We start from the raw sequence: 24,471 nt of genomic DNA, 5'->3' as shown, positions 1-24,471 counted from the left end.
GGAGCAAGGCCTGGGCGAGGAGGGGGAGAGCTTATGCAAAGTTCTGGGTTGGGAAAGACAGCAATGTGATGTGAGTGTGGCTCTGAGATGCAGATCTAGAAGAGTTTGGACAGGTAATGGTCAAAGGCAGGAAATTGGGTGCCATGGAAGGGGTTTGAAGCCAGGAAGTGACCTGAGGCTGTTACTGCAATCCAGGTCAGAACGATGGTGACTGATGAGTCGCCCATCCGTCCATCATAGAGACATTATGTAGACTGAGTGATGGCTGTGGTTTGAAAATAAGTTGCTGGTGGGAGGGGGGATGATGGGGAAGAGAAAGGAAGAGACAAAGATGACTTGGTATATTTGTAGCTGTCTGTTCTCTGGGTTATCTTATTGTCTTTTGAGTTTGTCTGTGGTATTCATTTCTGTCTTAGATTTTAAATTTAAACACGAAAGGTATATCAGTGGCTTTTGATTTTTGAATGACCCTAAAGGATTCTTTTTCTGCATATGGGTGTAATTTTTATATTAAAAATCATTTGAAAACTTGTGGTTTTCACCTCCATTTTATTTGAGTATAAACACTTTTAAGATTCCGTTTATTAGGTTATAGTTAGTATTCAGGTAGGTGCTACTGGTTTTTTTGTTTCTGTTTTAATAGAGGCTATTTCCAGTTTAACAACAGCGTGTTTCAGGTTTCTGAGTGGATTTAGTTTAGCGGTGAAATACATTTTCCTACGGTTTAGAAAATTGAAAGTGTGTTTTGCGTAGCTTGCTTTGCTTATAAAATTTTCCAGTTATAGCTTATGTAGCTATATGATGGCTGGGAGAAAAATCATGAGAAGTAAAAGTTGAAAAACTGAGGCAAGTTGACCCATAGAGAAAACCCTGTTTTTTACTCAGCAGACATTGCTCATTGCATGTGCTGGTAATATGGAACTAACATTGACTCAGCAGTCCCTGTCATGCTCTTGAGGAGCTTCCTGGTTACTGAGACTTTATTTAAAAGGCCAAATTCATGTCATCTGAAACAGACAGTAGCTGTGGGAGGGCGGAGAAAGGATGCGCAGCCTAACCTGAGCATCCCGAGGGGACCCTCACACGTGTGCCACAGAGGCTGCACCGTGGGGGACCGGAGGGTACCCCAGGTAGCATGGCCATGCCTCCCCCCACGGCCCCTGTCTGAATATTTAAGGGAACTTTTGGACTTTTGTAATTAGGAGTAGGGGAGAAGGATTAACAGTGATTTTGATTAGCATAGAATTGGACGCTGTGGATAAACCTTTGAGTTTCTTCTTACCAATAGTTTAAATCACCTAAGTTCAATTTAGATGGGATCCATAAACGTCATTACTCTGGGAATGGAGTCTCGCCCAGGTGAGAATTGTGTTCCCATGGCAAGTAAAGTGCTGATAGCCATTTGCTTTGTGACCTTTCTCTTGTTTAAGACTCAAATTCAGAGAACTTTTTATCTAAGATTTCTGCTCTTGATCTGAACAGTTGGACTAGGTTCTAAGGTGCTAAGGTTCCTTCAGGCTAAAATATTTTAGTTCTTTCTGATAAGTGAAAGGGGGCAGTGGTGATTATCCTGGAGTCGGAGTTAAGGTCACAAGGAGTAAGGTGGGACCATCAGGCATGTGCAGCTGGTGGGGAACGACAGCCGAGTGTGAGCTCTGCGGTGGTGAGGCGAAGAGGCTTGGACAGCAAACCTGGTGGCACACGGGATCTCCTTGTCTGTGGAACAGATTTAACCCAGGCTTAGGGGAAATGCTTCCCTGTGTCTTGGGCATTTTAATTTTAGCAGGGATTTCAATATATTGAGGCCTACTGTATCCCAAAGCCCAATGCTAGACTCAAGTCATATAATGGAAGTAAACCACGGCCCTAGCTTTTGAGAAGCTCAGTATACTGAACAAATGAAAATAGAATACCATGGGAGCTTAAAAGCAAGGATGGTCAACTAAAGGGTCAGGCAGGGCCTGAAAGGGAAGGTGCTCTATGAACTGGTTCTTTTTTTTTTTTTTTAATCTTTATTGGAGTATAATTGCTTTACAATGTTGTGTTAGTTTCTGCTGTGTAACAGAGTTAATCAGCTATATGTATACATATATCCCCATATCCCCTCCCTCTTGTGTCTCCCTCCTTCCTTCCCTATCCCACCACTCTAGGTGGTCACAAAGGACCAAGCTGATCTCCCAGTGCTATGTGGCTGCTTCCCACTAGCTATTTTACATTTGGTAGTGTATATATGTCAGTGCTACTCTCTCACTTCGTCCCAGCTTACCCTTCACCCTCACCATGTCCTCAGGTTCATTCTGTACATCTGCATCTTTATTCCTGTTCTGCCCCTAGGTTCATTAGAACCTTTTTTTTTTTTTTTTTTTAGATTCATATATATGTGTTAGCATACGGTATTTGTTTTTCTCTTTCTGACTTCACATGAACTGGTTCTTGAAGGATGAGAACAAGTGTATGAGGTAGAAGAGGTGCTGGGAAAGGCACAGGTGTGGTTCATGTGAGTGAGGGGCCGCGAGCTAGGAAGTTAAGAATGCTGAACTGTGAAGGGCCTCTGTGCTTTGTACATGAGTTTAGCAGTGGGAGCCCTCTAAAGTTTTTAAGAAGAGAACTGTCATGGTCAGTTTTATTTTTTAGAAACTGGTGTGGGCGGGGTGGTGAGAGTCTGGAGTGTGGGGTTAATTAAGGACTGTTACAGGGGAAGGGATTGTGAGAAGCTGAACTGAGATCTCTTGTGTTGGGAATATAAGGTGGAAGCCGATGACAGCCATCGCTGGGCAGTTGCCTGTAGGTGAGTGGAGAGCTGTGGCATCAGGGATGATTGAATGGTGCCTCTGAGAGAATGGAGAGGAGGGATGGGGGGAGGGGGTCGATGGTTTTCAACAGGGAAGCCAGGCGGGGTTCAGCAATCTGATGGGTTTGTTAACGAGAAGAGGGTTGGGGGCCAAATATACAGATTTGGGTCTAAGCTTTGGTGGAATCCGCAGAATGAGCAGAGGCAGAGAAGCTGTGGATGGAGGTGCAGAGGCAGGTGCAGAGGCAGGCGCCGCCGAAGACTGAGAGCCATTGGTGAAGGTGCGAAGCCAGGGATGGAGGGAGAGTCCTCCGTGCTCAGGGTCACCGAGGGATAAGAAGCGCTGGAAGCACTTTGAGCAGACGGGTACTTAGCCAGTCTTCTTGGAATTGATTCTTTTACCATCTGTTTTGTTTTCCAACTTTTTATTGTGAAATCTTTCATACATACTCAAGAGTATGTGTACACATGTATATAATAAGGAAAATCTTCCATATCCATGTTACCCCCTTTAAAAACTAGAACAGGGAGCTTCCCTGGTGGCGCAGTGGTTGAGAGTCTGCCTGCCGATGCAGGGGACATGGGTTCGTGCCCCAGTCCGGGAAGATCCCACGTGCCACGAAGCGGCTGGGCCTGTGGGCCATGACCGCTGAGCCTGTGCGTCCGGAGCCTGTGCTCCGCAGCGGGAGAGGCCACAACAGTGAGAGACCCGCATACCGCAAAAAAAAAAAAAAAAAAAAAAAACTAGAACAGGACCTTTGAAACTCTCTCCTGCCAGAAGTTGATTGTATTGCTTCCTTAACAGGAATAAGGTGATTGTAAGCATAGAAGGCATTAAAGCTGAAGTTTAAATAAAATGTTCTATCTGTGATTTATACATGCAGCTGAGAATGCTTTTAACCAAAGGAGGAGGGAGATTCATTGTCATTCGATGAGGAGCGGCTTCTCTTCCAGAGCTGGCGAGAGAGGGAGAGGGAGAGGGAGAAGAAGCAGCATGGGTCTGGTGTGCTTGATGGGCTTGGGAAACTGTGTGTGTGTTGAATGGTATTTACAGTCCTGATGAAGGAACAAATTGCGAAACAATTGAGAAACAATGAGTTGTTCCAGTTTTATGTTTCCTATTTCTTTGGGCAGTGGGTTCTAATATGTTAAGTATTCCTGACCTGGCATCATCATGCTTTCATCTCTGCAGTGGGACTAATGTGTAATTTGCAGGGGATTTTGATGAATACACGAGTTTGAGAAAATGGGAAGTGGAGGGCTTTGAATTTGTCAGGGGTGTGGCTGGGAGGTTGATTTCCTGTCATATTTAGGGATGTCTGTGCGTGTGCCGAATCAGGAAAGGAGCTCCAGGTCACTGTAGCAGTGAAGTGGTGGAAAAAGTGTAAGCTGTCCTCCCTCTTGTCAGGTCTGCATGAGCACCCTCCCCAGCTCCGCCTCGGCTATCTAGACCAGGCCTCAGCGAACTCACGGTGAAGGGCTAGCTGTTCAGCACTTTAAGCTTTGTGGGCCCTGTTGTCCCCATCCCAGCCACTCACCTCTGCCCTCGTACTGCGGAAGCAGCCACAGACAGCCCATGAGCGCATGGGCCTGGCTGGGTTCTACTCAAACCTTATTTGTAAAACCAGCTGGTGGGCCGGTGGCCTGCAGGCCATAGTTTGTGGACCCCTTGGCCAGACTCACAGATAGTTTTTGTATAGTGTACTGGAGCCGAGAATGGTCATTACTTTTTTAAGGGTTATATGAAAAGAAGACTATCTGACAAAGGCCATATGTAGCCAGCAAGCCTCAAATGTGTGCCGGCCAGCCCGCTTCTGGCCTTGCTTGTGGGAACCAGCCAGCCCCGTGAGCTGTGGGGAAGCTGGGAAGGGAGCGTTTGAACCTTTGGGCCTCTTAAGTCTTCTGATGTAGAATCAGAATGCGTAAGCCTGTCTTCCACGAAATCTTTCAGCTTTAAAGGGGGCTAGTCTTTGGCTTTTTCTGCACCATCCCCTTGCCTGTTCTGACCCTTAGCAGAACTTGACCCCGTCAGCTTCTGTGGGACACATGAATGACACTTGGTGCTCTCATTTGCCTTCCAGTCTCTGTCGCTACTAAGTTTGCAGTCTTTGGAGAGCAGGAACTTGGTTTTAATTCATTGTTTGTCCCCCAAGTTCTTAGTACATAATAAGGCCAGTGGGTACCTGGGTAATGGATGTCATTAGTGTTAATCCCTACTGAAGCTGTACTAGTGTTCTCACGGTCTGTGGAACTGCTTTTAACTTTTAACTGTATAAACAGTAAAATAACCCTTGAAGGCGTCTGCAGTGGAACCAGGTGTGCTCTTGGTGAAGTATCTGAGTTTTGTTTAGTGTGACCCAAACTCTCACAGAATCTCCGTGGCCCTTGAATTAGGTTCAGGGGTGGGGGGTGAGGAGCTGATGGGGTGCTTAGTGCCGGTCAGGAACTGTTGTGGGTGTTTCACGCACAGCGTTAATTCTCAGACACCTGAAAGACCCACGGGTTGTCCCTGCGGCTGACAAGCTGAGAGGCTGTGAGTGAGGACACTGCTTTGTGCAAATCCAAGTGGAAGGCATCGTACCTCCCAGGATTGCTGTGGGGATTCAATAATTTACTGTCTGCCAAGACTGCAGGCAGTCCCCAATGGAGGTATAAGTGTCAGCCTTTTCTTTGTTTTGCTGTTCCTGCTCACTCTTTTTTAGGTACACTGATAGTAAGCAGTCTGCCCCTTTGTTGTCAGGTTGTTAATAAGTAATAAGGCCTTTGAGGTTTTAAATCACTCTTCCAACCACCAAGGTATCCTGACTACTGTGAAACTGGTCATTTACATTAAAAAGATGTAAGTTTTGCCAAATTACAAAGACAGACTTTTGGAGAGTAGTGTGGCAAAATGTACCAAGGGCCGTGAAAACGTTCCTGTTCTTTAATCCAGGAATCTAGGCTTTACAAGAAATACAGTGCAGGGAAATTAAATTCAAGAGAGTATGTGAAGATGGTAACAGAGAGAAAGAAGAACCCTTCAGAAACACAGGGATGCTTGTTTGCAGCAGGCTCACCGAATGAAGCAAGAGCAGTATAGTGGGGAAACGCAGAAAAACTGCCCCTGGCATGCATACATGGGACTCTTTTTTAAAAAAAATAAACTTATTTATTTATTTTTGGCTGCATTGGGTCTTCGTTGCTGCGCGTGGGCTTTCTCTAGTTGGCGGCAAGCGGGGTTCTCATTGCGGTGGCTTCTCTTGTTGCAGAGCACAGGCTCTAGGCGCAGACTTCAGTAGTTGTGGCACACGGGCTCAGTAGTTGTGGCTCACGGGCTTAGTTGCTTTGTGGCATGTGGCATCTTCCCGGACCAAGGCTCGAACCCGTGTCCCCTGCATTGGCAGGCAGATTCTTAACCACTGCGCCACCAGGGAAGTCCTGTATGGGGACTCTTAAGAAAGAAAGCCGTACATGGAAGCAACCTAAGTGTCCATCAACAGATGAATGGATAAAGAAGATGTGGCACATATATACAATGGAATATTACTCAGCCATAAAAAGAAACGAAATTGAGTTATTTGTAGTGAGGTGGATGGATCTAGAATCTGTCATACAGAGTGAAGTAAGTCAGAAAGAGAATGAAACAAATACTGTATGCTAATACATGTATATGGAATCTAAGAAAAAAAAAAAAGGGTCATGAAGTACCTAGGGGTAAGACGGGAATAAAGACACAGACCTACTAGAGCATGGACTTGAGGATATGGGGAGGGGGAAGGGTAAGCTGTGACAAAGTGAGAGAGTGGCATGGACATATATACACTACCAAACGTAAAATAGATAGCTAGTGGGAAGCAGCCGCATAGCACAGGGAGATCAGCTAGGTGGTTTGTGACTACCTAGAGGGGTGGGAGAGGGAGGATGGGAGGGAGGGAGACGCAAGAGGGAAGAGATATGGGAACATATGTATATGTATAACTGATTCACTTTGTTATAAAGCAGAAAGTAACACACCATTGTAAAGCATTTATACTCCAATAAAGATGTTTTTAAAAAAAGAAAGCAAGCCGCAAAGTGGGCGGATGGGAGGGAGGGAGGGAGGAGGGAAGGAGAACTGTAGCTACCTTGGGGCAGGAACTGTGGGATTTTTTTCTCTTTTGTTTTCCTTTATTTTGCTGAACGTTGTAACACTTTTTTAAAAAGAAACTTTTTTTTTAAATTAAAGTGCTTCAACTTAGGAGATCATGTTGTTATGTGAAACAACTTTTTAGGTCATTAATTGGGGGAAAAAGAGGGAATGGCCATGATCTACTGGAATACAAAACAACTGTAGTCAGTGGTTAGGCAGGCATAGGCCCTATCCCAGCATTCTCCCTCCAGAACCAGTCTTGCTGCTCCAGAACCAGTCTTGGTGATGACTCTACAGGCGTCACCCCTAAAGAGGTGGAGACTCTGGGTGAAGTTACTCTGGTGTAGATTATGTGCTTCAAAAAAGTTAAGGGGAGGAAATGCTAACAGCAAAATAGGTTTTCCCAAAACTTCATGTATTCGCAACTTTCCAGAACACTTCTTAGGTGAAGAGAGACCTCTGTACTTCTCTTGCAGAAGGGGGCATTCCATATGGGGTGTTGCTGAAGAGAAGGGAGACAGTGCTTTTTCCTTTTTAAAAAAATATTTATTTATTTATTTTTGGCTGTGTTGGGTCTTTGTTGCTGTGCACATGGACTTTCTCTAGTTGCAGAGAGCAGGGGCTACTCTTCGTTGCGGTGCAAGGCTTCTCATTGCGGTGGCTTCGCGGAGCATGAGCTCTAGGCGCGCAGGCTCAGTAGCTGTGGCGCATGGGCTTAGTTGCTCCACAGCACGTGGGATCTTCCTGGACCAGGGCTCGAACCTGTGTCTCCTGCATTGGCAGGCGGATTCTTAACCACTGTGCCACCAGGGAAGCCCGGGACAGTGCTTTTCTAACCGCATCTAGGTGGTTCCGGGTGTGCGGGGCAGACTCACAGGGGGGCTCCGAGAGCGGGTGGCCAGGGGTGTGATGCTTAGGTGAGAGCTCTTGCGTCTGAGCTTTTCCGTGAAAATTTTCACGTTTTCATTTTGAGGCTCAGATGATGATTCCTGTACAAGGTGCAGTATGGGTGTTTTTTTTTAAATTATAATGCAAGTATATACTCCCTTTTCTGGTTTTTATATTTTGAGGAGCACAGAGGCCTTTGTCATCTCTCTGGGTGCCCTGGGAAGTGTGCAGGGTGCACACCCTAGATTAGGACCAGAAGGAAGAGTATGTGGTGGTTGTGATGGGCCTAAGGAAGGAGGCAGCTGAACTTACTGAGGATTTAAAAATAATTTAAAAAATTCAGACCAGGTATCTGTATGTGTAAACAAAAGCTTCCTATGAAACAGACATATGTGGGAGGGGTGCTATGCATCTAACGTTAATATTCAGGATGTTAACTTCGATTGCATTACAAACTACAGAGGGTAAAACAGTGTGACAGGACCTTCTTAATGACTGAGAATATGGAGAGGGAAATAATTTGTTATTGAGTTAATTGGTTTATTTTAAAAGTTTGACAAACACTGGCATAGAGTAAGATTTTTCTCTTAATTTTCTCTCTCTCTGAAGGTATCCGAGCCCACCAATGGGATCTGTATCAGCACCCAGCCTGCCTACAGCAGAAGAAAATCTGGAATATGTACGAACTCTCTATGATTTTCCTGGGAATGATGCTGAAGACCTGCCCTTTAAAAAGGGTGAGATCCTAGTGATAATAGAGAAGCCGGAAGAACAGTGGTGGAGTGCCCGGAACAAGGATGGCCGGGTGGGGATGATTCCCGTCCCTTACGTGGAAAAGCTTGTGAGGTCCTCGCCACACGGAAAGCATGGGAATAGGAATTCCAACAGTTACGGGATCCCAGAACCTGCTCACGCGTATGCTCAGCCTCAGACCACGGCTCCTCTGCCTGCAGTTTCCAGCACTCCTGGGGCAGCGGTCAGCCCTTTGCCATCCACACAGAATGGACCTGTCTTTGCAAAAGCAATTCAGAAAAGAGTGCCCTGTGCTTATGACAAGACCGCCCTGGCATTAGAGGTAAAATCTACTAAGGCTGGTTCTTTGGGTCCTTTGACACTCAGTTTTTGTTTTCTTTGGCCATGGCTTGCGGGGATCTCAGTTCCCCGACCAGGAATTGAACCCATGCCCTAGGCAGTGGAAGCACGGAGTCCTAACCACTGGACTGCCAGGGAATTCCCTAAAAATGCATATTTTTAGAAGAATGGTCCCATATATTTTTGTGTGTTATTTTTTTACTGATGTGTAAATTTATATAAATTACATAAGTGAGGTGGGCCCTAAATATTATTGTATTAGAATATGGGATTTGGTACCACAGTTCCCCAGCTCTGTCATTTATTGATAACTTGTGAAAATGGTTTGTGAATCACACATTGCAATGTAAGTATCATTATGAGTACGGTTTTATACTCTTTCTTAGTATCATTACATCACATGTGTGTTAGAGAAACTGAGATTAAGTTATTGCTTGTTCTGTGTGTGTTCACCCCGAGGTCACAGTAGGGCAGAGCTGGGAGGCAGCCCAGGTGCATGGCAGGAGGATGAAGTCATGGGGCCTGTTGTTTCAGAGCAGCCTGCCCTCAGATTCAAAGGGAGCTGTGATTTTTGTGTGTTTTTTTTCACTGGTTATCCTCAGGTTTATTTGGACCAAGAGTAATACCCAAGTGAACTACACCTGGAGGTTTGGTTCAGAGTCTGAGGTTACTTCTCCCTCTCATGTTGGCTCTAAGGAAAGAGCATCTGAGGTGGGGACCGGGGCTGGGGAGGACCTGGTGCTTTTATACTTCACAGTGGAAGAACAGGAAGGGAACCAGAGAGGCTCCCTCCACAGATGGAGGCCTGGCTGAGTAGGCCTGCTGGCCTTCTCATCCCCACACAGACCTGCCCCTGCACGGTACACACCTCAGCACCCTGAAATAACTTGGGGGGTTCTGGGCTCTAAATACCTTCCAGTTTGCTTAGTGGTTTCAGGCTCTGGGAGCACTTCCACATCTCTGGTCTCCTCATGGGAATAGGGAGCTAGGATTTAGAGTTGTGTTATGCAGCTGACGGTTGGCACACCAGGGTGAGATCCTGGGGGTCCAGGCTCCCAGTCAGAATTCCAAGCCCCGTAAAGGAAGTCAGGAAGTGGGTTCTTACCTGAGCCAGGATTTAAAGCCTCACTCCCTTTAGGTCGCCTGTGTGTTGACTTCTGGCTCTAAGATGTGCGGTTTAGAAATCCCTGTCTCCCATGTTTGTTCTTTGGAGTGTGCACAGGGGGTTGTAGAGGGGATCACTCAGAGCTTGGGGAGTGGATACATAGGTGGGTGCCTTAGGGAGGCCGGGGTGAGGAGAAGGAGCCTGGTTCGTGAAGCATATTTGAAGATAACCCATCTTCTCATTGTTAACACTGCTCTTCTAGCCTCAGGCCCCAGAGACAGGTCTCCACACCTGAGCCTCCTCGTGACACCAGCCCAGCCGTGTCAGCCTCGTGAAAGGCTGCCTTAGGTAATTAGAGTGTTAGTGGACCCAAGAAATAGACCTTTGCCAAATTCCACTTCATGGTATTTCCTGTGCTGTGTGTTTAAATGAGACTTTCAGCTATGCCATAAATAAGTATGTCTGTGAATTATGTTATCTTCTAAAACTGATGCCTGTCGGATCTTGTTAAAAACAGTCCCCTCTTGGGACTGTTGCAATTAGGTTACCAGGAAAAGTATTAAAATTAAAATAAGAAAGGTGAGACAAGTAGGAGAAAATGTGCCAGTAATTGAAGCTTCGTTATTCCCCTTGAGATGGTGTTACAAAGTGAGGATGGTTCAGGTGAACTTTACTTCCTGAGTTAGTTCACAAGGTTTTTTTCATAAAACTTGAGTTTTGAAAGAACATTCCTGCACGCGAAGAGATATTTTAAGAGAGGTCTTTGTTTAGACACTTTGCTCTCTTGCTTACCTCTTTTTAGGAAACGAGTTTATCCTTGGGATTTGGTTTGAAAGGGGAGCCTCCCATGCCCTTGGTGGAGCAGGGCTGGAAGGGCTCCTGGGAAGCAGGGGTGTTCTCAGGTGGTGCGGAGTGGCGAAGTCCTTTCCAAAGGTAGATCGTTGGCAGAAGAGAATGTTTGGAGCAAGGGTGCTGTGGTCATTACAAAATAACCTGCAGTCCAAGTTGTGTCCTCTGACACAGCGGCCCGCATTCGAGTCCCAGCTGTTCCTGGTGTGATCTTGGGCACGTTTCTCAAATTCTCTAAGCCTAAAAGGCACCCTGGCTCTGAGAGTTGATGTTTGTTTGTTAATCATCCATTCATGCATCCAACCTGTGAGGGGTGCCGTGTAGGGTCCTGCCACCAAAGAGCTTGCCACCTAATGAAAGATTAGAGGCAGAAACCAGCAGTGTGGTAAGTGATCTGATAACACAGAATAGGTGGGAGCAGAGATGGAGGTAGGAGATGGGAATGTGGGTGGGTGTTGGTCTGGGAAGGCTTCCTGCAGGAGGTGACCCTTTGAACTGAGTTTTGAAGGATGACTAGAAGTTAGCTGGGTGAAGTGGGGGGAGGCATTCCTGGCAGAAGGAAGAGCTTGCAGGAACAAGAGAACACCACTGTGTAGCTGAAGGTCATTGAGAGTGTTGGGTGTGTTGGGCAAAAGACAAAAGCTTGGACGCGAGCTGTGACCATATCAGCAGAGAGCAAAGCTGAGGAGGTGAACAGTTTTCTTGTGGCCTTCATTGAGGCATGAAATCGCCGGTTTCTCACAACTGTTAGAGGTTCTGAAGTTTGCAGGTGGGCAGTTTACCTTTTTATTGATTAATTTTAAAGTAATTTAGAGCAAATGCTTGAGTCTTCCTATAATAATATCAGTCTCCTATACTCATATTCCAGTATACTTTCCTGACTAGAAAAGGGCAGAAATTTGTTAGCACCTTCAGAGTTGTACTTAGCTCTGGGCACGCACAGCCAGGAGTCTGAATGGAGCCTCACGGAGCAGTGCCCCGTGGTGTGGGCTAAGGGAACGGTGGTGAAGTGGGGTAGGGGCTGCAGGTGAGGTGTGGAGGGAGTGGGGATGGATCGAGAGAGTCAAGGAGGGCAAGTGGGGTGGTCCTTAGCTCTGTCTTCCTGATGCCTCAGTTCCTACCTCACCCTCACCATGGACACCTCCACAAACATTCCCTTCTTCAGCAGAGGTTTCCTGAGTGCCTGGATGTGGCTGTAGGAGTGGGGAGTGCAGCGGGGAGCAACGCAGAGGGCCCGTCTTTGTGGAGCCTGGGACACAGTCTCATGACATGGTCTCTGCTCCCACCAGGGAGAAACCAGCCGCCTCATCCCTGTCCTGTACCAGCCTCGCTCAGTGTGGACCCCTGCAGTTGTCCCTCTTGAGGTTTTTGTTTGTTGGTTTTGGTTTTTTCGGTCTTACCCACCTGTATGCTTCTGGTCTTTTAAAATCCTGATTACATCGTGTAGCATGTTGATCACCCCCTCGGTTTCATGTTATCTGCACATTTCATAAATGCACGATCCAGATCCTTCTCTGCAGCCTCTCCTGATCCATGTCTGATATCTAAAAAAGGACAGTGAGGCTGGTCTGGTGTGACTTGTTCCTGACTGAGCCCATGCTGCCTTCCAGAGACCCTATTTCCCATTCTAAATGCTCATAAACCATCTGTCTGCTAATTGCATCCAGAATTTTGTCCAGGTTTGATCTCAAGCTCACCTTTTGCGTTTCATAGAATTTGCCATTATCCCTGTTAGAACAAAAACCAAGAGACTTGACCCTTCATAAGCCTGCAAGTGTTCTGTGATGTAATTCTCTGTGGCAGATGACCAGCACTGGACTGGTCCTGTTTGCCAGTGTGTTTGGTCAGCACTTGGATATCTGTCCTTATCAGCATGAGGCCATCCTTTCATCTGTGGTGCATATTTTTTCTGTGAGCTCACCAGCATGCTCAAGAAACCTGCTCTTCACTCCCATTGGGGTCATCTGCGATTGTGGTGTTTACATTTCTTGGGTTGTCTACTCCCCATTTTGAAAACCCCTAGACATTGAGTTGCATCTGGTCTGAATCTTTTGAATTGACCTTCCTAAGACCCATGGTACTTCTTCCTTCACTGACTGGCCTAGAATTCCCAGATTTCTGCTTCCACAAGTTGGTTTTGCTTCATTGGTTAGAATTAAGTGTTCGCGTTAGCAGTTTCTTCATCGCTGCTTCTACTTACTGAGAGGAAGTTATCTACAAGGCAAATCTAGGTTTCCTCAGTGCTGATTGTGTTTTTCTGCTCTCCGGGATCAGCTGTGAGTTCCTGTGGCTGGAACTCTATGCCCACAGTGATGTCGGGTCTGCATGTGGAGGTCTGTAAGGGTCAGAGGCATAGCCTCCCAGCGTGAGGGGGCTGCTCTGTCTCAGCGATTCCCCTCCTCACCAAGGCTTGTCAGAGATGCCCACAAGCTCACACCCACCTTCTTAAGGACTTTCATCAGGGCTGCCGGGCTCCTTCTCCATCCTTCTGTCGTTGACGTGTCACTTGTCCTTAACAGCATCCAGTTTTAGGAATTCTGTACCTAAGGTAACATTTTTTTTTTCTAGCATATCATATTCTCATTGGATTGTGAATTAGAGAATATTCTTAAAAGGGTTTTGTTCCTCTTTCTTACTATGTAAATTGAGTGAGAGTACTGTGAAATTGGGGCCCTAGTGTGGTTCAGACAAGGCCAGTCCCAGCCTGGTCATTAAGCTAACCTCAGTTTTCCATACGTGGTAATAGCTACTGTGTAAGGAGAACCATCAGCTAGGGCTTCACAGAGAATATTTTAGTTGATCCTCATAGCTGCCCCATTTTATGCACTTAGAACTTGAGGTTTGTTTAATTTGTTGACAGTCTTATAGTTGGTATGTGGTAGAGCTAGGACTCAGCCCACACAGTCTTTCTTTAAACAGCTTTATTGAGATAAAATTCACATATCATACAATTTACCCATTTAAAGTGTACAACTCAGTGGTCTTTGGCATGTTAAATTATTCGTTTTTTAAAAATTGTGGTGAAATGTGCATAACAGAATTTGCCCTTTTTAAGTGTTCAATTCAGTGGCATTAATTGCATTCACAGTGTTATGCAGTTACCAGCACTGTTTTCCAAAACTTTTTCCTCACCCCAAACTATAACCATTAAGCAGTAACTCCCTACCCTCCTCTCCTGAGGCCCTGGTAACCTCTAGTCTACCTTCTATCTGTATGAATTTGCCTATTCTAGATACCTCATATAATAAATGGAATCATAAAATATTTGTCCTTTGGATTGGGCTTATTTCACAGAGCATAATGTTTTAAGGTTCATCCATGTTATAGCAAGTATCTTCATTCTTTTTATAGCTAAGTAAAATTCCATTGTATGGATAGAGACCACATTTTGTTTATCCATTCATTAGGTAATGGTCATTAGAGTTATTTCTACCTTTTGGTTATTGAGGATAGTGTTACCAACATTTATGTACATGTTTTTGTTTGAATACCTGTTTTCAGTTCTCTAGGGTATATGCCTAACAGTGGAATTGCTGGGTAGCTCTTTAACTTTTGAGGCCAACTAAACTGTTTCCACAGTGGCTGCACCATTTTACAATCCCACAAGCAATCCACAGTTCTCCACATCCTCATCAACACCTGTTATTTTCCTTCTTCTTAAAATTTATAGCCATCCTACTGGCTATAAAGTGGCATCTTGTGGTTTTGATTTGCACTTCTGTAATTACTAATTATGTTAAGTGTCTTTTCCTGTGCCTCTTGGCCATTTTTATATCTTCTTTAGGAAAATGTTCAAGAGCTTTGCCCATTTTAATTTTAATTTAATTTTATTTTATTTTTGCCCATTTTTAAATTGTGTTTGGTTTCTGTTGTTGAGTTTTAGGAGTTTTTCATATATTTTGGATATTAAACTCTTATCAGAGGTATGATTTTTAAATACTTTTTTCCGTTCTGTAGGTTGTCTTTGTACTTTCTTGTCAGTGTACTTTAATGCACGTTGTTGATTTTGATGAAGTTCATCTTATCTATTTTATCTTTTGCTGCTTGTGCTTTTGATGTCATATCTAAGAATCCATTGCCAAATTCAGGGTCATGAAGATTTACCCCCATGTTTTCTTCTAAGAGTTTTATGGTTTTAGCTTTTACATTCAGGTCGTGTATCCATTTTGAGTTAATTTTTGTATATGGATTGACATGGGCGTCCAAATTCTTTCTTTGCAGGTAGAAAATCCAGTCGTACCAGTACCATCTGTTGAAGAAATTGTTCTTTCCCCATTGAATGGACTTGGCACCCTTTTCAAAAATCAGTTGGCCAGGGAATTCCCTGGTGGTCCAGTGGTTAGGACTTTGTGCTTCCATTGCAGGGGTCATGGATTCCATCCCTGGTCGGAGAAGTAAGATCCCACAAGCCACAAGATATGGCAAAAATAATAATAATCAGTTGGCCAGAGATGTATGGGTTTATTTATGAACTCTCAATTCTATTCCATCGATCCATATGTCTGTCTGTGTGCCAAGACCACACTGTTTTGATTTCCATAGCTTTGTGTAGTGGGTTTGAAGTCAGGAAATATGAGTTCTCCAACTTTGTTCTTCTTTTTCAAGATTGTTTTGGCTATTCAGCATGCCTTGCAGTTCTATATGAATTTGAGGATCAGCCTTTCCATTTCTGGGGGGAAAAAAAAGCTGTTAGAATTTTGATAGAAATTGTGTTGAATTTGTAGATGACTTTGGGTAGTGTTGACATCTTGAAAATATTGTCTTCCTATCCACGAACACTGGATGTCTTTCCATTTATTTAAGTCTTCTTTAATTTCTTTTAGCAGTGTTTTGTAATTTTTGGTGTACAAGTCTGTCACCTTGGTTAAATTTATTCCATTACTTTATTCTTTTAGATGCTATCGTAAATGGAATTGCATTCTTTTTTTTTTTTGGCTGCACTGCGCAGCTTGCGGGGTCTCTGTTCCCCAACAAGGATTGAACCTGGCACGACAGTGAAAGCGCCAAGTCCTAACCACTGGACCACCAGGGAGTTCCCTGGAATTACATTCTTATTTGCTCACTGCTGGTGTATAGAAACACAACTGATACTGTGTGTTGATCTTGTACCCTGCAAATTGGCTGAGTTTTATTAGCTCTAATAGCTTTCTTCTGGAATCTTTCTACATATAGGATCAGGTCATCTGTGAATGGAGATGGTTTTACTTCTTCCTTTCCATAGCCCACCTTCTCTTGCACCATGGCATACCTTTAACCCCTGACTCATCCTAAAATAAAACCCCTGTGTTTTCATAAGAAGTGTTAACCAGTAAGTAGCCCTCTTGAACCAAGTTAATACCCTGAAGGATAATGGCAATTTTAAAGAGACTGAGTCTTCAATATTAAAAACCAGTCAGTAGGGCTTCCCTTGTGACGCAGTGGTTAAGAATCCGCCTGCCAATGCAGGGGACACGGGTTTGAGCCCTGGTCTGGGAAGATCCCACATGCCACGGAGCAACGAAGCCTGCACTCTAGAGCCCACGAGCCACAACTACTGAAGCCCGTGCTCTGCAACAATAGAATCCACTGCAATGAGAAGGCCGTGCACCACAATGAAGAGTAGCCCCCGCTCACTGCAACTAAGGAAAGCTCGCGCACAGCAACCAAGACCCAACGCAGCCAAAAATAAAATAAAATAAATAAATAAATAAATAAATTCATTAAAAAAAAAAAAAAAGCACCAGTCAGTAGCATCCAGTTGTAGGTGAGGGTACATGAGGCCACTTGATGGCTGCTCAGGGCACATGGACATGGAGGGTTTGATTCAGGTGCAGGTGCCCAGAGCACATGGGGCGGTGTTAGAGCAGGCAAAGGGCCCAGGCAGCTCCATGAGGGCGGGTGGGCTGTCTGCTTCTTTCTGTCTTGTGTCCTTCCAGGCCTGGCACATGGATGTTCAGCATGCGTTAAATGAGTGAACGAATGAAAGCCACAAACGGCAGGATGAAAGCTGCCTGGTGATTGTAGCACGTGGGTTTTTGCTTTGTTTTATATCTTTTTTGGGTTACGGACCCCTTTGAGAATCTGGTGAAAGCTGTGGACTCTTTCTCCAGAAAAACAACATATATTAATGTATTTACATATAGTTCTGCATATACTTTGAGGATCTTTAATATCTGAGACCCATTCCTGTCACCGAAGTTAGGACTTCTGACTCCAGTGTAACCCATTGCACTCCTGATCTTGTTTTTATGGCGCCTGACTGGGGAAGCAGAAAGCTGCTGTGGCAGCCAGTGCTGGGGCCTCCTGCAAGGAGGACTGCTCTTTGAATCAGGTGCCAGAAGACAGGCGGCAGAGTAATTTCCAGAGCTCCTGTTCACACTCGGGACAGGTAGGGCTCCAGGAGACCATGGCCACATCAGGAAGTATCCTCTTGGCGTCTCCCTCTTCCTACCCCTCGTGTCAGCCTCACACAGAACGGAGCCTGCTAGTGTGTGCTCCATCTTAGAGTTGAAGCAAACCCCAGTGCGCTGGCAGTTCTTATCATGAGGAGGACTGTCACAGGGTGACAGTAAAGGACATAAGGACGTAAGGAATGTCTTCTCAATCTGTTGATTGGGTTGGCCACACCCTCCAGGCTCACATTGGTCCTTGAGCTGAGTTGGTACCCAACCACTTCAAGATTTATCTGCCTTCCAAAGTGAGTGCTGCTTTCGGCTCAGCCCTTCTACCATGAAGCCCAAGGAAGGGCACCGGACCAGCACTGAGAGCTCCCAACCATGCTGGGCCCTGGACCCGAGGGGCTGTGTGGTCAAGCCGTGGAAGAAGCCAGTCCACAGCCAGCCCCATCCCATGTGTGGTGTTCTGGGGCTCGGACCCGTGGAAGGGGGCCTTCAACTGAGGTAGAAAACAGCACAAGGAGTGACGGGCTGTGTTTTGACATGTGAGGGCTCCTGCAAGGCCAGAGTGTGGCATTAATGGTCAGGTGGCCATCAGAAGTCTCCCAGCCCTTCTACCCTCCTGGGCTGCACCCAGCCGCGCTCTGCTACTCAGGGTCCCTCAGGCGAAGGCCTCGTCCTCGCTCCTGTGCTCTGCAACGTGGACTCAATACTGCTTTTCAGCCACTCGCTTTTTGCACTGTTTTTATCATCTAACAGACATTTGCTGAGTGTCTGCCACGTCTAGACAGTGGGTTATTTATTGTCTGTCTCACAGTGAAGAGGGTAGGAGCTGCAGTCGACGTGCAGCACATCTCACTGAACTGATTAGGCAGAATTAGCAGAAGGTATCCTGTGAAGACCGTCAGAGTCAGGAGTGAATTGGCAGAGGTGCGGGTGGGATGTTCTGGCACCTTCCTCTGCATCCTCCCGTGGTCTTCCTCGTTGCTTGGGACCCTTCACAGTGACGTATCAGACTTCGAGTCTCCAGGCCTTCCCCTCATCTCCTCTCTGTAACAGGCATCCTTCCCATCCCCCGTCGGTTTTGAGAGGACCCTTGTTACTGACAGGGTTGAAAACCCACTTTAGTACAGTGCTTCTCCATTGCTGGTTCCAGTTCTCCCCGGAACCAGCCAGAGGACAGTGACAGCTGGTCGGGGGCATGATCGTGGGGTGGGGACTGGGTCTACTCAGGAATCTCTATGCCAATAGCAGCTACTGTTTACTTCGCTGGGTGTTGTGGTTAACACTTCCATTTAGTACTTCCTTTAATTACTGCAAGAACCTTCCGAAGTCAAAAGAAAACGGAGACTTGGACAACTTGAACAGTTTGTCACAGTAATGTAGCCCTAAAAGTGGCAGAACCAGGACATCGGTCCAGCCCTGCCCCACTCCAAAGGTCATAGCGTGAGTCACCGCATGGTGCTACCCTAAACTTGCTTTAAGCAGAGACTGCTTACCTCCCGCTGTTGTAGATCTTAGATCTTAGTTTCAGGTGTGTCCTGAGTACACAGTACAGAATCCAGCCCATCTCCAGTGGCGGCCGCCCAGAGCCCTTCCTGCTCTCAGTGGCGGCGTGTGCAGCTTTATAAGGCCGTTTATGGGAGCTGGGATTGTCCTTAAGGTGTGTTTGACTTTGGTCAGGGTTGCTTATGTTCCTTCAGTTGTGGAAGCAGAGCAGAGATCCAAGGTTTCTTAGGACAAGCTTGATGGTGCTGGGCAGTAGCCTGGAACATGGTTTTTAACATCTTACGCTGTGCAGTTGTGTGGTCGCACTTCCAGTACATCACGTCCCTGTATCTGTCATACAGCCCATCTCTGGGCAAGACCTTGGCAGGTTTGAGAAACTGAAAGGAAGCCACTGATTGGGGTGAGGGTCAGAGATAGGAAGAGTTGGGGACCAGAGGAGGCAGGGCCTTGGAGACCGGAGTTTGGATGGTGCTCTTGTGCAAATAAATGGTGTTGGGGGTTCAAAGGCAGAGCAGTGACCTAATTATCTTTATGTTTTCAAAAGGTCTGTCTTCTACTGTCCTTAGGCCCTTGTGCCTGTCACTTCTGTCCTCAGAACCTTGCTGCTTACTTGGCCATCTGTCTCTAGCACATGCGGACAGCAGCCTGTCGTTTTTTCTCTTTTCCCTGATTCTGCAGACTTCCCTGGAAAGCTTACAAGAGCCCTGTGACATGGAATGCGAAATGAGCGAGACCAGCCTCCTCCTTCTGAGAGTGCTGTGTGGGGGTGGGGGATGAGGGTGAGCAGAATGGAGCCGCCATGGGGCAGAGGGGCAGCAGAGCAAGAGGGAGGTGAAGTCTCCTGCTTCAGGTGCCTCGGCATCAGTGGGAGGGGACTGGCCCGGGGCCATTGACCTGGGCCCCAGGAGTTCCTTGGTGGTAGGTGGGGGCCAGGCTGGGGGAGAGGAAGGGTTGGGAGCTGGGCTGAATGGCAAGGGTGGCAGGGGATGGAAGGTGGCTGGGCTGGTAGAGCCAGGCAGTTGGGGGGGGCACCTGGAGGAGGGGGCATTAGCAAGAGGTCTCAGCGTGTTCCTGGCCCCCGGACTGGAGGAATAAGCTCAACCAGGATGTGGGAGAGGGCTGCTGGGGCCAGGTTTTTAGGAAAGTGAGATTTTTTCTTGCACATTTATCAAACATCAGATAAGGCAGGCTAAGATTACAAACTTGAGGCAAAATATATGCACTCTGGGCATCCAGAGTCCAGGTAAAGATAGAAAAGCATAGATAAAAGACAGAATTCCCAAAGTATTTTTTGTAGGATGTCAAATGAGTGGAGCAAACAAAAACTTCAGTCTTGGGGAGAAGCCGTTGATCCTGACATCTGCCAACAGCACCTATCAGCCAAAACTGCATTATATTTGTTTCTTTTTAGTCTGAGCTATTCTGGCCTTAGTCTTTTTTTTTTAAAACATCATTGTCAGAGTCTGAGCTGGCTCTGAGTGCAGGCCTGCCTACAGACTGCCCAGGGACCCTCAGGCCATCATCCCTTTGCACCACAGCGTCCACCTGGGCGTTAGCTCACCTGGTCCCTCTCCCCTTTGCTCACCGCATCTTCTTTACAGGCACGCACTCACACACCCTCTTATTTGTCCTTGCCTTTTCTTTCTTGCTTTTTTTGGAAAATTTTTAAATTAATTTATTTTTGGCTGCATCGGGTCTTGCTGCACGTGTGCTTTCTCTAGTTGTGGTGAGAGGGGGCTACTCTTCATTGCAGTGCGCGGGCTTCTCACTGCAGGGGCTTCTCTTGTTGCGGAGCACAGGCTCTAGGCGCACGGCTGCAGTAGTTGTGGCTCGCGGGCTCTAGAGTGCAGGCTCAGTAGTTGTGGCACGCGGGCTTAGTTGCTCTGCAGCATGTGGGATCTTCCTGGACCAGGACTGGAACCCGTGTCGCCTGCATTGGCAGGTGGATTCTTAACCACTGTGCCACCAGGGAAGTCTCATGTCCTTGCCTTTTCTTATACTTATTTCAGTACATTGATTATATTGTATTTTCCGTAAGTCATTTTGTAATGGTGTCAGTAGTTTTATATCCATGAATTTTCATTTCTTTCCTATTTCATTATTTAAAAAATAAAGACAGGTAATCATTTTCTTAGCTGAAAAGGAAATAAGGAAAGAACATGCTCTCATATGTTGGAGAGAGAATGTGCCAGTGAGGCTCCCCACATTGGTGGCCTTGTTGTGCTCCAGGCACGAGACAGCTGGTTCCTGCAGTGGAGACTTGAGGAGGCCAAGGGTCTGGGGGAGGTAGGGGTGGGGGTGGCTGCAGGGCCTGGTTTTGTAGTATCCCAGCAGCTCCTGCCTGCAGAGGATTCTCTCTGCTCACATAGGCCCCATCTTAATTTTTGTGTTAAATGAGTTTCATCTCATGTCTTAAGTTTGTGCTTAAATATTTTTTTTAATGGAATAAGACAGATTGGACACAAGTCATGACTGCAGATCCCCATTGACTTCAGCTCCCTTTGATCTTCAGCTTTGTGATTTCTGCACAGTCTCCACTGCAGCTCAAGGTTCCATCTGCAGTAGAGCTTGCCTTGGATCCGATCTGGCAAATATCTTCACTAGAGATAGCAATGTGGTCATAATCAGAGTTTTCCTCTTTTATGACTTCTGTACGGTAGGAAAAGAATATACAAATTACAGACCTAAATCTTTGGTACACTTCAAAGAATATGAATTTATTCTTAATTATCAGAATCGTTGGTGTGATATCCTAGTTATGAATAAGAAAGACATTTCTCTTCCTGCCACCTATGAATAAAAACATTGTTACTTGGAGAAAGGGAGCAATACTTGAACTCTAATCACTAATCTTAAAACAATCTGTATTTTAGAAGTCTACTAAAGACATTTAAAAACTTAACTCTTAAATTAGTTTATTCTTTCCCCCAAATTTTTATTTCCTTTTAAGGCAAGACAAGAGAAAACATGTCTTTTCAGTTGTAATTTTTTTTTCCACTGAAGTATTTTACAACTTAATTTTTAATACAAGTCTTAAAATAGAATTACCAGTTGTTAACCTTCAAATTTTAATTGTTCCACCAACTTAGGTGTTAAAGTTGAGTGATGACATAAGTTTGAAAATAAATATAATAATTTAATTTATAAGTACGTGTAGTTAGCTTTTTACGCCTTGTTTTTCTCATATACATATCTAGTACTTGGCTACAAAAATCTGAATACTATAGTGCATTTATTTTTGTCTTGCGACTTGTCATTATATAAAATCTAATTCTTAATTACTGGACTAACTCTATAAGCTGTATTACAGTAAAGTTGAATTTGTAGTTTTCCTAAATAAGAGGAGTTTGAGTCAGAATTCAGACTGGGAACTTAGGGACCCTCCCCCCCATTTTTTAAAATTTAAACTGAATTTATACTGTGTTCTAACCAGGGAGCCTCAGGAGATAACACTCTTTTCCGTTGTCATTTTGGCAAGTACTCCCAAGTAAGCCGGTCTCCACAGGGCAAGAGGTTCCATTTGGTAATAGCGCTGTTGTCCATGTAAGTGTGACCACAGTAGGTTTGGGGAGTTAAGCAGTTGGTGTGCTGGTTCGAGCATCCCGGTGAGCAAGTGGGTTGATGAAGTCAGCAGTGCCGGGTGTGGGGGAGACCTCAGGGCAGGAATGCGACGTTAGGGCAGAGAGTGGCTGGGGAGCCAAGGGGTCCTAGTGCAGCTGGGCTATGCTGCCCTGGCCCCCCTGCTCCAGCCTACCTTACAGGAGGGTGGAGTGTGTGGAGGATCAAGGCTGAGCCCTGCAGCAAGAACCCTCTGAAAAGGCGGCCACACAGCCAAGCTGCTGACGTGCAGTTTCTGCTGAATCGAACTCTGGCCCCCACAGCAGCTGCTGGCGGTGTGTTTCCTTCTCCGTCCCCAGCTCTTCCCCAGCCTGAGCCTTCGATTTCGTGCACAGGTTAGGATGAAATCACCACCTGGACAGACTGGGTGGGCACGGGCACAGTGTTCAGTCCTCTGTTTCGCACCGGCGTCACCTAATAAGCACCGCGTCTCCCACCCCCGTGAGCCGAGTGATGTCCTGGTGCTTCCATACAAATGGCTCGTCTCGTGTAGACCAGGAGCCATCTTAGAGCCTGGAGTTTGGTTTTAAGAGTGCAGTAGCTGGCCCTGTAACCTGAACGCCTGGGAGCCAGGAAGGGCAGGTGTGGCTCTGTCTGGGGCCCCGGGTCCCTCCGGGGCCCTTGGTCACTCCGGGCCAGCAGTCAGCTCTCTAGCCCAGCAGCTTTAGCAGAAGATGCCTTTTCCAAAATGAAATACTGCATGGAACCCCATAGATGTCAGATTAAAAGTTTTTTAATATAAAGGTGTTTTGTAAATTGAGATTTACAAGAATTAAGAAGGCAGTTGGGGGGGTGGTCTTTTACAATGGGCAGAAAACATTGGAAATAACGTGAATGGTAGATACCATCTTGTGTTAACCCCCCTCAACCAGCTCACTTTTGAGTGTACTTTGTTGCGTGCAGTGAGAGGTGTGTTTTGCTCTTTACCTTGCTATTCTCGGGGGCCTTCCATCAGACACGTGGGACAGAAGCTTCGTTCCAAGGAAAGCGCATGAGCAGCAGCCAGCAGGGCAGCATGGAGTAATGGGGCAGGAACGCGCTTGACTGCTTCTGATTATAACTTTTATAAAATACACATTTACAAGATTGAAGTCCCAGTCTGACATCTGTTGGAGTTTAAAGCACCTCCTCAGAGCTCAGGGTCTGCAGACAATTTGAAAACCACACCCAAGTCAAAATTGCTGCCTCCCCTTGATGAGCAAAGCAGCCCCTGGCTGGTGCCTGTCCTCTGGCCGTAGGTAGGATTCCTACCACCCTGAAGCTGAAGGTTGGTTTGAAAAGGTTCTCTGAGCTGGGCTTCCTTCCCCCGAGACTGGCCGGTGGGAGACACTGCTGCAGGGGAGGCAGCGGACAGGGTGTTCTTGGTGGTAGAAGCTCCTTCCCGTGAAAAAGGGTGGAGATGGCTTTGTTTCTTTTTTTTTTTTTTTTTGCGGTATGCGGACCTTTCACTGTTGTGGCCTCTCCCGTTGCGGAGCACAGGCTCCGGACGCGCAGGCTCAGCGGCCATGGCCCATGGGCCCAGCCGCTCCGCGGCATGTGGGATCCTCCCGGACTGGGGCACAAACTCACGTCCCCTGCATCGGCAGGCGGACTCCCAACCACTGCGCCAGCAGGGAAGTCCCGCTTTGTTTCTTTTAATGCACTTTTTGCATGAGTTGAACCGTTCGCAGAGTCAGGTGTTCATTCTGTGCCGTTGGAGTTAGTAGCCAATCTGGGGGGAAAAGGCTGCCTCAGAGCACGTTCTCACAGCTGAGCAGAAGCACCCTGGCTTGCTGGTAGCACCTCGTGTCTTTGGCACGGCCTGATTTTATTTAATTTTTGTCTGCATTGGGTCTTCGTTGCTGCGCGCAGGCTTTCTCTAGTTGCGGTGAGCAGGGGCTACTTTTCATTGTGGTGCACGGGCTTCTGGTTGTGGTGGCTTCTCTTGTGGAGCACGGGCTCTAGGCAAACGGGCTTCAGTGGTTGCAGTGTGCTGGCTCAGTAGTTGTGGCTCGCGGGCTACAGAGCTCAGGCTCAGTAGTCGTGGCACATGGGCTTAGTTGCTCCATGGCATGTGGGATCTTCCTGGCCCAGGGCTGGAACCCGTGTCCCCTGCATTGGCAGGCAGATTCTTTTTTTTTTTTTTTTTTTTTTTTTT

General features: G+C 46.4%; 1 protein-coding gene across 1 annotated transcript in view; it reads left to right on the top strand.

Moving 5' to 3' along the window:
* Nucleotides 1-24,471, top strand: part of CRKL (CRK like proto-oncogene, adaptor protein) — a 31,688-nt gene that overhangs the window by 3,197 nt on the left and 4,020 nt on the right. The window contains exon 2 of the mRNA XM_029231189.1: nucleotides 8,397-8,862. Coding sequence (XP_029087022.1) covers nucleotides 8,397-8,862 — 466 coding nt within the window. The remainder of the gene's footprint in view (nucleotides 1-8,396; nucleotides 8,863-24,471) is intronic.

The sequence above is a fragment of the Monodon monoceros genome, unplaced genomic scaffold (genome assembly GCF_005190385.1).
Source record: "Monodon monoceros isolate NGI ecotype Baffin Bay Population unplaced genomic scaffold, NGI_Narwhal_1 Super_Scaffold_1, whole genome shotgun sequence".
NCBI classification, from domain to species: domain Eukaryota; kingdom Metazoa; phylum Chordata; class Mammalia; order Artiodactyla; family Monodontidae; genus Monodon; species Monodon monoceros.
Note: the sequence above shows the minus strand (reverse complement) of the source record. Positions and strands in the feature narration are given on the sequence as shown.